Source organism: Penaeus chinensis, chromosome 9 (genome assembly GCF_019202785.1).
Source record: "Penaeus chinensis breed Huanghai No. 1 chromosome 9, ASM1920278v2, whole genome shotgun sequence".
Lineage (NCBI taxonomy): Eukaryota > Metazoa > Arthropoda > Malacostraca > Decapoda > Penaeidae > Penaeus > Penaeus chinensis.
The window spans coordinates 6316170-6328669 of record NC_061827.1 but is presented as its reverse complement, the minus strand read 5'-3'; the positions used below and the strand labels follow the sequence as shown (position 1 = coordinate 6328669).

General features: G+C 36.1%; 1 protein-coding gene across 2 annotated transcripts in view; it reads left to right on the top strand.

The window, feature by feature from the left end:
- LOC125029077 (F-box only protein 21-like) overlaps positions 1–6784 on the top strand; it is a 7603-nt gene extending 819 nt beyond the window's left edge. The window contains exons 2-10 of one of the 2 annotated variants that reach the window (XM_047618836.1): positions 1–75; positions 423–545; positions 1343–1523; positions 2063–2245; positions 2671–2861; positions 3501–3776; positions 4210–4456; positions 5014–5120; positions 5239–6784. The exon at positions 1–75 is cut by the window's left edge and continues 174 nt beyond it. In XM_047618836.1, coding sequence (XP_047474792.1) covers positions 1–75; positions 423–545; positions 1343–1523; positions 2063–2245; positions 2671–2861; positions 3501–3776; positions 4210–4456; positions 5014–5120; positions 5239–5422 — 1567 coding nt within the window. In that variant the 3' untranslated portion in view covers positions 5423–6784. The remainder of the gene's footprint in view (positions 76–422; positions 546–1342; positions 1524–2062; positions 2246–2670; positions 2862–3500; positions 3777–4209; positions 4457–5013; positions 5121–5238) is intronic. The other variant, XM_047618837.1, reaches the window with a different exon arrangement.
- The last annotated feature ends 5716 nt before the right edge of the window (positions 6785–12500 follow it).

The window sequence follows — 12500 nt, the reverse complement described above, 5'->3', positions numbered from 1 at the left end:
CCTGGTCTCTTCAGGCACTTACACCCCAATTTATATCATAAACATTTTGAGACAGATTGTTGATGATGGAGAACAGTAAGTTTTTATATATATATTTGTTGTTGTTATTGTTAGTGTTCTTTTTATCTTGCACTTCTTCTTTTCCAAATATTTTTGTAGGTCTAGTAATTGTCAGTGACTGCTGATTTTACATTAAATTTGTTTATTAGTCAAACTGAGGTCAATATATGTGCATATCTCATTTGTTCAGGCTATTTATTAATGGATATTTGAGTTGATGTCTTAAAGAGTAGGCAATTTTAAATTTATATTTTATGCATATTGTCTTTCCCATACACTATGGGGGCTTTCATACTTTTGAACTGAGTGCAAAAAGGGACTATATATTATATTGCTTGTTAAGACTCATTTTTGCAATAAAGGCATCCAACGAAACCTGTTGAGCCAGAGGTTAGACAGCAGCCGGTACCACCTGTGCAACCAAGGCCAAACTGGCAGAGAGTATTACCTGCAAATGATAAAAATTCTCACTCCAGAAGGCCAGTGTAGGTCGTTAGTTGGATTTATTCATTTATTTTTATTTATTTTTTTTTTTTACTCTTCTTTCACTTGACGTGACTAAATACAGTTATGCTTTTTAGAAATACTAATCCTGTTAGGTTGATGGGGTGGGTCAGGTATAGTGATTAATATAAACCCAAGAAAGGAGGGTTTGTATTATTAACAAAGGCCATTGGCTTTACATCTTATATTGATTGCATTTGTACAGTATGTTAAAGAACAATAATTAATAAAAGATCAATATAGTTTTATATTTTGATTTTTTCTCTCAAACTCTGTACTACTTTTTTGTAAAAATCTAGTCATTTTTTCATACCATTCTTCATCATAACTAATGAAGAATGGTTTTATGTAGAGAGAACAAGATTGTATATTGAATTTGGTAAATAATTTTCAATATAAGATTATGTAGTACTATTTTAAATCATGCAATCATTGTATGAAAAGAAAATACTGGTAGTCTTCTGGTTTCATTGCTAACAACTAATATATGCTGTGGTTTTGCACCTGTTATTATTTTCCATCATATTGAACTTCTGTTGTTTTGAAACCAACTTGAATCTTATCTGTTTTGTTCTTGTCATTTTTTGCACTACGTGTAGCATGCAGATAATATATGTATGTCATTTCTTTAATTTTTTAAATGTCTTTACAGCTGTAAAAGTTCCTGATTTATATAGACTTATTTTTTTGATTGGCACTGCAGTATATATAGCAAATATTATTTATACTGGGAGCTCATACAGGATTTTGAAAATCTAACTAATATTTTTTTCCCCAGATATGACAACATGACAAATAAGTACTATGCTTTAAGAGTCATGAGTCATGTGCATCAAGGAGCCTGCAGGCGCGAGTGGGAGGATTTTGTTGCCCGTCCATCAGCTGAGCAGAGCCTTGAAGTTGGAGCAATCCTGATGGCCCGTTGGTTCCAGCCACACGCTGACATTAGCATAAAACAGGTACCAATGAAAAGGATATTGGTATTTGTCTTTTCACTGTCTCCCTTGTTTTTGTTTATTCATATATTTATTAGGATTTTATACTGAAGAATATATTTTGTGGTTGTTAAAATGGATATGGGCAAAGATTTTCCTCATTTGCATCATGAATATTTTTCTTTACCTTACACTTTCCAGAATCATAATTGACAGATGCTTTAATTCAATGCTACCAAGAAAATGACATTATAGTTATCATAATGTTATTAACATTACTAATAGCAATATAAGATTTTGAAATATTTCCAAAAGTCAAGGAAAAGGGAAGAGATGAGATTGAAGGCACTTGACTCCTAGGTGACTTAGGTACTTAAGGTGCCATCTACATGTAAAGACCAGTATTAGACTAAACTCATGGTGGGCATAGCATGTCATCCTCAGTGGCATTGGGATAAAGCTTTGTTACAGTTTAGAAAGATAATATTTTATAACTGATACTGATATAGGGTTTTAGAGAAAATTACTACAGGATATGCATTTACTTTCCCCTTCCAATGTAGATGACCACTGTGATTGACGATATAGCTGAGCAGTGTCGCGAACAGCTGCGGATTAACCACCCTGATCATCCAGCCCTCTCTGTGCCCTTAACACTCCCTGGAGAAGTCCTAACGGAATCACGCTGGTCCTATGAGAAGACAATGCAGCTGTTTAAGTGTATTAATCACATCCTTTATTATCAAGTAAGCCTAAAAATTAGAATAATGATAATATGATTGACTTAGAAACTGATATATGATTACATTCTGAATGGTAATAGCTTCTTATTTTCAGAGTAGGGCTCTTCTTTTGTATCTGTTTCACCTTGAACCTGGATTGTTACAATTTAATTTTCCCCTCCTGCAAATGATCAAACTTCCAAACTTCCTTCCAGCCTATAGTAGCTCTTCTGTATTCTTTCATTTTCATTTCACTACATAGGTACACACATCTCTGAGCCACCTGTACTTCTTTAGTGATTTTGCCTTGATGATACCTAATGCTTGTGGGATTTAAACATTATGATTGAACTTTTGTCTTGTTCTGTTTTTTATTACCTTGATATTTTGTATATATGAGATTTACACAGATATTCCTTGTTGGTATATTTTAATTTGTCGTCTTCCAGATGAAAATGGCTGGTAACAGTGAAGATTATTATAATCTCAAGAATTCATTAATAAATGAAGTGCTCACTTCCAAGAAAGGTATACCGATCTCACTAAGCATTATATATATGGCTGTATGCCACCGCCTTGGCATATTGCTTGAACCTGTAAACTACCCATCACACTTTGTCATGAAATGGAAGATGCCCAGGTAGGCAATTTTGTTTCTGCTTACTTGATTTTGTCTTACATATGCTTTTTGAATTACCATTTTTTTCACCTGAGTCTAGGGGGACAAAAGGGATTACCAGTCCAAAGAGAAAAGTTTCCATGCTATGTTTCCCAAGCTTGGCATCTACCTATTTTTTAATCTTGAGTTGATATCGAGATGAAAGGAATTCACCTGTAGTTTCTAGATGCTGGTACATTTTTTTTTCATTGTTACAATTCTTTGATTAAGCTTTTGTAAATGTGATGTACCATGATGCTTTTAATTTTTTTTGTTCAAAAGACTTCTTTCATGAAAGAAAAGTGAGGAAAAGATAGATTTGAAAGTTATTTTCATTTTTCTGTTTCATATCTTTATTCTGTAAGGAATATAGGAATATAAAATCTTTAGAATTGCATCTTTATATAAGAATGACAAGAAACCATGAAAGAGCTGCTCTTCATTATATTACTCTGTGTTTTCATTATCCTTCACACTCATTTTCCTCTTGATACTAATTAACTAAGTGACAGTCAGGGGAATGTGGAATGTTTCAATTGACTTAAGAATTAGATTTTTATTCTGATAACTCTTAGCTGTATAAATTGACTATATATTTAAATTTCCTTCTATGGTTTCCAGTGTAGATGATTATGAATACATAGATGCATTCAACAAAGGAAGGCGGCTAACAGGACGAGAATTGTTAAAGGAACTTCCTCTTGGATCTGTGTGCGACCAAGTACTTCTTACAACCTGTGATGCAATGTCAGTCTTCCAACGCATGATCAGGAACATTATGAATGTGGCGCAGATGCAGGCTCATGTTTCCGACCACATGGAGTTGTTCTGCTCAGCCACGGAACTCATGAGCCTTCTTACGCCTAATGATCGCAGCATCCAAGAACTCTTGCTAAGGTAAGTGAGGTGGTGTTTTTTTTTTTTTTTTTTTTTCCTTTCTTTTCTTTTTCTTTTCTTTTCTTTTCTTTTCTTTTCTTTTCTTTTCTTTTCTTTTCTTTTCTTTTCTTTTCTTTTCTTTTCTTTTCTTTTCTTTTCTTTTCTTCTCTTCTCTTCTCTTCTCTTCTCTTCTCTTCTCTTCTCTTCTCTTCTCTTCTCTTCTCTTCTCTTTTCTTTTCTTTTCTTTTCTTTTCTTTTCTTTTCTTTTCTTTTCTTTTCTTTTCTTTTCTTTTCTTTTCTTTTCTTTTCTTTTCTTCTCTTTTCTTCTCTTTTCTTTTCTCTTCTTTTCTTTTCTTTTCTTTTCTTCTCTATTTTCTTTTCTTTCTCCCCCATATGATCACAGTAATTTTTCATATGATCACAGTAACCCTCTCACCACTTTTCTCACCCACAGAATATACTACACTTTAGAAATACACTACGACCGCATCGTGGCTGGATGTCATCGCCTACTGACGCAAGGACCTTCAACAATAATAGAGGAGATGCTTGCAGACTGCGAGCGCATTCTGGAAAGCCAGAAGGTTGTGCTGAGACCCATTAGCCCTAATCCAAGATACAGAGAAGTTTCCTTTGCCATTGGGATGGTTATGCAGCACAAGCGTTACCACTACACATGCGTGATTTTTGGCTGGGACAGGGTATGTTGTCACTCATTATTGCTCATAGTATGAAGGAAGAAGGAATGAGAGAAGAAGAGAAAGATGGAAGTATAGAAGGAAGAACAGGGGATAGAATAGGACATAGAAAGAGCAGGATAGAAGGTTAAAACAGGCACTTGTAGTAAAGAAATATATGAGAGGCAAGAGAGTTGAGAATGAGGAGAAAAGGTAAACTGTAAAGGTGAGAGTTGGTAAGATTGATCAAGTGAAATGAAGGTATGAAAGACAAAATTGATAATGAAATTAATTTAGTATGGATAGGTTGTAGATCTAGTCAGAAGGCAGATTTATATAATCTACACAATGATTGAAATGAATGACACATGTTGAATTTCTATAAATCAGCATATTTGTAAATGGCTTAAGATTAAGCAAAATATTGATATACTTTAAATGCATATGATTTATTTAGATGGATGTATGTACATAGGCATAATACAAAAAAGAACATAAAAAATGACTATTTTAATCTCACAACTTATTTTATGTTGAATATACTAAAGTAGCATGATGAAAATAAATTAATGGATTTACAGGAGTGCCGGATGCCATCTGACTGGGTGCAGCGAATGGGGGTCTATAATCTCCTGTATAAGACGAAACAGCCATTTTACAATGTACTGGTGTATGATGGCTCACACAGGTAAAGTCTGTCATTAATAATCATTGATAATTATACATAGTTGTTGATGGTGTGTATTAGTGTGTGGGGCATTTGTTCGTATGTGAATGATTAAATTTTTATTTTCAATGCATTTTAGATATGCTGCACAAGAGAATTTGGAAATTGCACCTGATCCCAGACCCATAACGCACTCAGATGTTGGCAAATATTTCAAGAAGTTCAATGGAACACACTACATACCCAACACAGAGCTCGAGCAAGAGTATCCAGAAGACGAACCTGTTAGAAATGAACTGCTTCTAACTCGGGGATGGTTATAGCATTATAATGATATCTTACTACAGAGCATTTGTTGGGATTAACTCATTAATGCCAGTGTGGATGTATGCATGCATTATTGATGGTGTTTTTTTTTTCTTTTCTTTTACTGAAACATGGATGGTCCAGAACCACTTAGTAACAACTTGACCACAGAAATGACCTTTCCTTGATTTTTTTTAAAGGGAGATTCTTATATATAGTACTATTATTATTGTTAATGCTGTTAGAATGACAGTGATGATAACAATAGTGTTCACAGTAATAATGATAATAATAACAATAAAATTTCAAGGAATAGGGTAAACAGGCAAGATCAGGTAGGCTGATTAGTAGACTCCTTGATAACTAAAGACGTGTGAAGCCATCCGAGGATATTCAAAATTGATTAAAAAGAAAAAAAACACCGTGGATAGTGCATGTACCTGTTGCCAGTAAGTTAAAAATAAGTTTTGTTTGTAACACAAACAAATATGTCTGTGTACGATTTATCCCTCAGTCCAAAGAGATTTTTATTGTATCTTTTGTCAAGAAGTCCAAATATTTAGGTTCTGTTGTTAGCATTTAAAGTGTCCTCAAAATACTGCCATTATCAATGAAAATATCTCATGTGAATTGAATCCTCTATACTGTATCAGGTTGAGAATATGCTCATTTTATGTTGTTGTCTTTAGAAAACAACATAGAAAGGTAACCTCATTTCTTACCTTCTCATATGTCTCACTGATCCTCATAATATATACGACTGTAACTCAGGAAATTCATTAGCAGTTGCTGTTAATGCAATAGTTACAGAGAATGTAGAAAAATATTTGCAAATCTGTCTAAGTGAATGAATTAAGTAAGCATGTCTATGTGTATGGGTGTGGAAGTGAACACAGATTTTGTTTTTGATTTTTTTTATCATGATATTTACAAAAAAACATGAAGCCACTGATGAAAGAAGTTTTCTGTTAATGGTACCCTCAGTTTTCTTTATTAACAAAAACAACAATATATGTCTAAGTTATATATCAAAGTAGTGTAAAGTACTGTGAACTATATTTAATATTCCCAGAATATAGTAGGTTATTTAACATTTCTTTGTGTATTTTACGAATTTAGATTGTTAGCATTTAAATTTTTTTTTGTTTAGTGTGTTTTATCCCACATTTATTCTATATTCTTCACACTATACAAATAATTATAATAATCTTAATATTGTGTGAACAAGGGATATTCTTTGTAATAAATGAGCTAAGAGTACTGTTAAAATAATGCTTGTTAGAGTTCAGTAATCTAGGCCTGAAATATTTTGTATATAGGATTAAAGCAGTAATAAACTTAACAGTTCTTGTTAACTAAGTCATATGAAAATATATTTAGTTCTTGTTTTTTACTAGAACCCACAAACTAAAACTGAATAGAGCATTTTGAGTTCAGATATGTCATAGGCAGTGACTTATAATGTAATAAATTATTGTTGATTTAATAATCAAGCAAGTGATTTTACTTTCCGATTCACAGGATTACATATTTTCATTATTGTGAAAAGATTTCATTAGCTTAAACATGATTAATGAAATAAACACAAAAAGACGAGTAAAAGATCAGGAGAGTACGGTGTAGCAAATCATTCAAACTTACTCTGCACTGGGAGGAGATTAAGCCAATATTTTTATATCACTATTCTACATCAATGTTGTTATTACAAAGTAGAGCATAAACATTTTTAAGATAAGGCTCAAAAATGTGTGAATCATTATGTATTTTAGAAAGAGCTCCCCCATCAATCCCTTTCTTATTGTTGTCAGGGGGGGGGGGGGGGCTTAGGAAATGGAGGCTAAGGCCCAATGTTGGGGATTTCCCCTACTTTGAGCTTCAGCCCTTGCCTCAACTAATTTTGCACGGTCCTTTCTTCCCCTTTCCTTCTCATATCTTCTCCAACCCTTCCCCTGTTCAATTCCTAAAGTGTGGGAGCCATGTTGAAAGGATTAAAGGTTGACTTTGTGCTAATCATGAATGGCCTTGGGCACACTATTCCCTTGGTTGATTGTTTAGGGTGGGCCTCTTATTTCCCCACCATATTTCAGGCTTCATTACTGACTATTCCATGGTCAGTAATGAAGATTTTTTTACCCTTAATAGGGGCCTCGAAGTTTGCCCCTATATGAACTATAATCTCCTCTAACTCTTCTGGTTTACTGACCCCAGACTCTCCTTTGCTCACAGCTCCAAACACTGCTATTACACCACCTTCCTCAACATACGAAGCAGTATCAGTACATTACTACACGATTCCCCCTAAAGGCCGCCGAAAGCCCCAAATCAGCTTTACCAAGATTACCTTTTGTAGACATGACCTTCCCCCTAGGTCTATATAGGAGAATCTTGCTCTGTCAAACCATATCAATCCTCACCCGTCAATGTCAGAAATGTTGGCATTTTGGCCACCTTGCAAAGCACTGTTGCACCACAGCCCGCTGTCCTCTATGTACACAACCTGTGCATGGCTGTTCAAACTGCCCAGCACAATCACATACATGTAATGTATTTTATAGGGGCTGCCCTGCTTACAAGTTTAAGTCTGAGGTAGCAGTTCTCATGACAAACTTGGCCTCACTCTACGGGAGGCCAGACAAGAAGCACGCCGACGAGGTTTTCCAATTACTCCCTACTCCAATACCATCCTTCACTCCATTCCTATCCCCTCCACCCAGGTAGTCTCTACATCTTATTCAGTAACACTTCCCCCCACCTCAACTTCCCACCTCAGCTTCCCCCATCTCCTAGTCTAATCCCTTTTCCGTTCTAAATCCAGATACAACAATATCCACAACTCCCCCTGTGCCTCTTGCCTTGCCTATTGCACCAGGCAATCCAAAAGTCCCACCCCATCTTCTCCTACCTCATCCCATCCTACACCTACATCCACAATCCCTCAAGTTTTGGTTCTCACAGACTTTACCTTCGTCATCTTATCTTATAACTCATTCATTGTCTGCCTCCAAGATACCTTTCTCACACATCCTCCAATACCTATTCCCAATTACCATTTTGAAGCATTCCTTCACACTCTATCTGCCTCCTCCCTACTTGTCCATCATATAACACCATATGTTATATCTCCCTTACAAACCATTATACCTTTCACAGTTATCCGCAATTATCTCCGCCACTGGATCACAATTATTTCTGTCCCTTCTCCTATTGGTTTTATAGCCTTTGAAGCCTTACTTTCCCAACTCCAACGACCTTCCCCGATAGTTGGAGACTTATGTATCCAATCCTCATGCCTTGACCTTTCTCTTGGCTCTCCTAACCTTCGTCTAGACTTCCATGGGTCAGTTCTAGACAACTTTCACTCTAGCGCCCACTTCCCTATTCTCCTTTCGCCTTCTTCCTATGTCCCGCTTCCCAGTTCCCCTACCTGGTGCTCCGACAGAGATGACTGACATACCTTTGTCTCTCTACTCTCGATCTTCCCCCATCATCCTTCTCTTCCACTACAGACATGCTTCTCTATTCACAGCCAATAACCTCAATGCAGCCTATACAACCATCCCTCCCATCTCCAGACCTTACACTTCCAAGTGTGTTCCACGGTGGAACCTAGAATGTACTAAAGCGCTTCATTTGAAGCGCACAGCTAGTTGCCGATACAAGAGAGACACTCTCAGTCAGTTAACAGCCTTCATATCATTTAAAAAGGCATCAACCCATCTTCGCCGTACAATCCGTCACTCCTTGCCAAATAGCTGGCAAAATTATGTATCCTTCATAACATCATCTATACCAGTCTCTGCAGTCTGGCGGCGGATCCACAAACTATCAGGAAACATTCTCTTCACCCCGCCCCCCATATCCGCAATAGCCTCATCTCTGACCTCTTCGAGGAGTTACAAAACTTAGTGTCTATTTTAGCCAAGTCAGTAGCGGCTCTCACCTTTCTCCTTTCTTCTCTTCCATAAAATCAGACAAAGAGCGCATTCCCTTTTCATTCTCCCTCTCCTTTGCAGAATCTTATAATGTGCCTTTTTCTTCTTCTGAAATCCCTTGTGCATTACGGTCATGTCGCAATACCCATGAAGGCCCAGACGATCTAGAAAAGGCATATGAAACGGCATGGCGGCACCATACCCTTCAATAACTATCATCCAAAGGCATATGCGGAAACATGGGCGTTTTCATAAAGTAATTTCTTTCTGATCGCACCTTGCTTGTCAGATTTGTCTCTTCTACTTCCAGTGTACTCTGCACCACATTGTTTCCCATTGCTGTAAACGGATTAGTTTCAACTCTACCACCAGAAATCCGGTCATCGGTGCCTCTGGTCCTTCCATACCAACCCTCCATCAGCTCCTCCAGTCGGCAATAATATCAATTTCTTCTTGAGCTACCAGCGGCGGCTTTCGATTTTCTACCTCTAAAACCTTTTCCATCATTTTTTCTCGTTCACGTATAGGCTCCCAATCTCCACTCCTCCTATATGATGCTCCCATCCAATTCCGATTTTCAGTTCTTGGGATTGGCGATATCATATCCTCTCTGTTAAAGAAAGAAAGAAAATAACACCGTCGACTCTAACTCTCTCCCATAACCTGGTGCTCAGACCACAAAACACTCCTTCATCTCCATTTTACCCAAATCTTCTCTACACTCGATTATGCTGCCATATATATTCTTCCGCCTCTGCCTCCCTTCTCACTCAACTTGACACAATCCACCATTGCGATTCCCGTTTAGGTTTAAGTACCTTTCGATCCTCTCCATTTGAGAGCCTATACACTTAACCAGACCTGTCATCTCTTTCTCGACGTCGCATTCTTTTGTCTCTTAAAAGCTATGCTCGTTTCCATCAATTTTCTCTCTACAATCTGTTCCTCAATCCCTTCTTCATACCTTCTCCTCCTCTCGACGTTTAACTACCCCTTTCCCTTTTCGTATGGGCTTTCTGATTTCCCATTCACCCATTCCTCATCTCCGATCCCTTCCTATTTCTGTCCAATCTTTCTATCTCTGGCTAATACCTTCCTCCTGCAATTGCTCTTCTATTTTCCCTGACTCACCCAAATTAAACATCCCACCTTCTATCCTCATCACACATTTTCTTGTGCATATCTCTAGTCACTTCTCCAGTATACAGACGGCTCCAAATCCACCTTAGGTACAGCTTTCGCAGTAGTCTTTCCCTCTCATACATACAACTTTCCCCTTCCCCCTGAATCGAGCGTCCTTACAACAAAGCTCTATGCTATTCTTTTCGCTTTACAACGCATGTCTTCCATCTCTTCCTCATTCTCCGCCATCTTCATTGACTCACACAACTCAATATCAGTCATCTAATCCATACACCCTATCAACCCTATATTCCGTAAAATGCACAACAGAAAACAATTAAACTTTTCTGGATACTAGCCATGTCGGGATCTCCGGCAGTGAAAAAGCAGCTCCTTGGTTCGATCCGCCGCCCTGTCCACAACCCACCAACCCCGCTTTTCACACATCCAGCCACCGACTGCTACCCTCACGTCAAAACACTCCTCTATAACCGTTGGCAATCTTTCTGATCAGGTCTGACCACCAATAAACTACAAACCATAAAAGCCTGCATCTCTCCTTGGTCGGCAGCACACCACCAGAACAGACGCTGAGAAACTGCGAATAAGTCACACCCGCCTCACGCATTTAAACCACCTCTAGGCTCCTCATGTAATGTTCCTTTCTCAGTCCCACATATTCTACTTCATGCCCTCGATTTACTGAATCCTTTACCCTCACTTTTCCTTACTTGTCCTCTCTTCTCCGACCCCCAACTTGTCGGACAACCTCACGGATCCCTTACCGTTTCAATTGACAACCTATTCTCCTTCCTCAGACGCATAAATATCCTTCATTTTATCTAAACATCCTTTATCCTGACCTATCTACTTCCTTTCTTACCACCCCTCAACTATCATACTATCTTATACCATGGCTGTTGAAATGTGTTCTAATAAAGCTCCTTTAAACCCTATTCACCCTAATATTTTGCCCTTGTGATGTATGGTCTTTGATGTCCAGCACATTTATTTTTTTAAAAGTATTAATCATTAGAAAGAGGTCTTCATAGTGAGCCCTATCTATCTATCTATCTATATATGTATCTATCTATGTATCTATCTATATCTATCTATCTATCTATCTATCTATCTATGTATCTATCTATCTATCTATCTATCTTTATATATATATATATATATATATATATATATATATATATGCATGTATACACACACATAGGTGTTATTATCCTAATTACAATTTTGCTGTGGTATATCATCACTATCATTAGCTTTAAGCCTCCCCAAATAATATATAATATATTTAGGGTTCAAATTGACCTCGGAAAATAGATATGCACTTTTTCCTGAAACATATTTTTAAACGTGTTGTCCCGTACGAGTGACAAAAATATTGTGCACCAGAAATGTTCGGTTCGCGAAAAAATAATTTTATTTTTGGAAATTCGAAAATAACATCGGACGGGGAGATTAAAAATAGCTTTAACGGAAAACCGCAAGTATGTATATTATTCTGGATTTCATTTTTATGATCATTATTGTTGTTTTTATGGTTACTATTATTTTTATTACTAATGCTACAACTTATTATTATTGTTGTTGTTGTTATTGTTGCTGTTGTTGTTTTTATTATTTTTGTTATTATTAGTATTAGTATTAGCATTAGTATCATACAATAATAATAATTATTACTATAATTAGTATTATTGTTATTATTATTATTATTATTATTATTATTATCATTATCATTCCTATTAGTATTATCATTGTTATTATTATCATCATTATTATTACTATTATTATTGTTATTATTATTACTATTATTATTATTATCATTATATCACTATCATTACTATTATCATCATTATTAACGTTATTGTTATTATCACTGTTGTTTTTCTTATCATTTTTATTATGACCATTTGTTATTATTACAATTATTGGTATTGTTGTTATTTTATTTCATTGTTTTTATCATTATTATTATCATTATTATTATTATAATTATTATTATTATTATTATTATTATGATTATTAT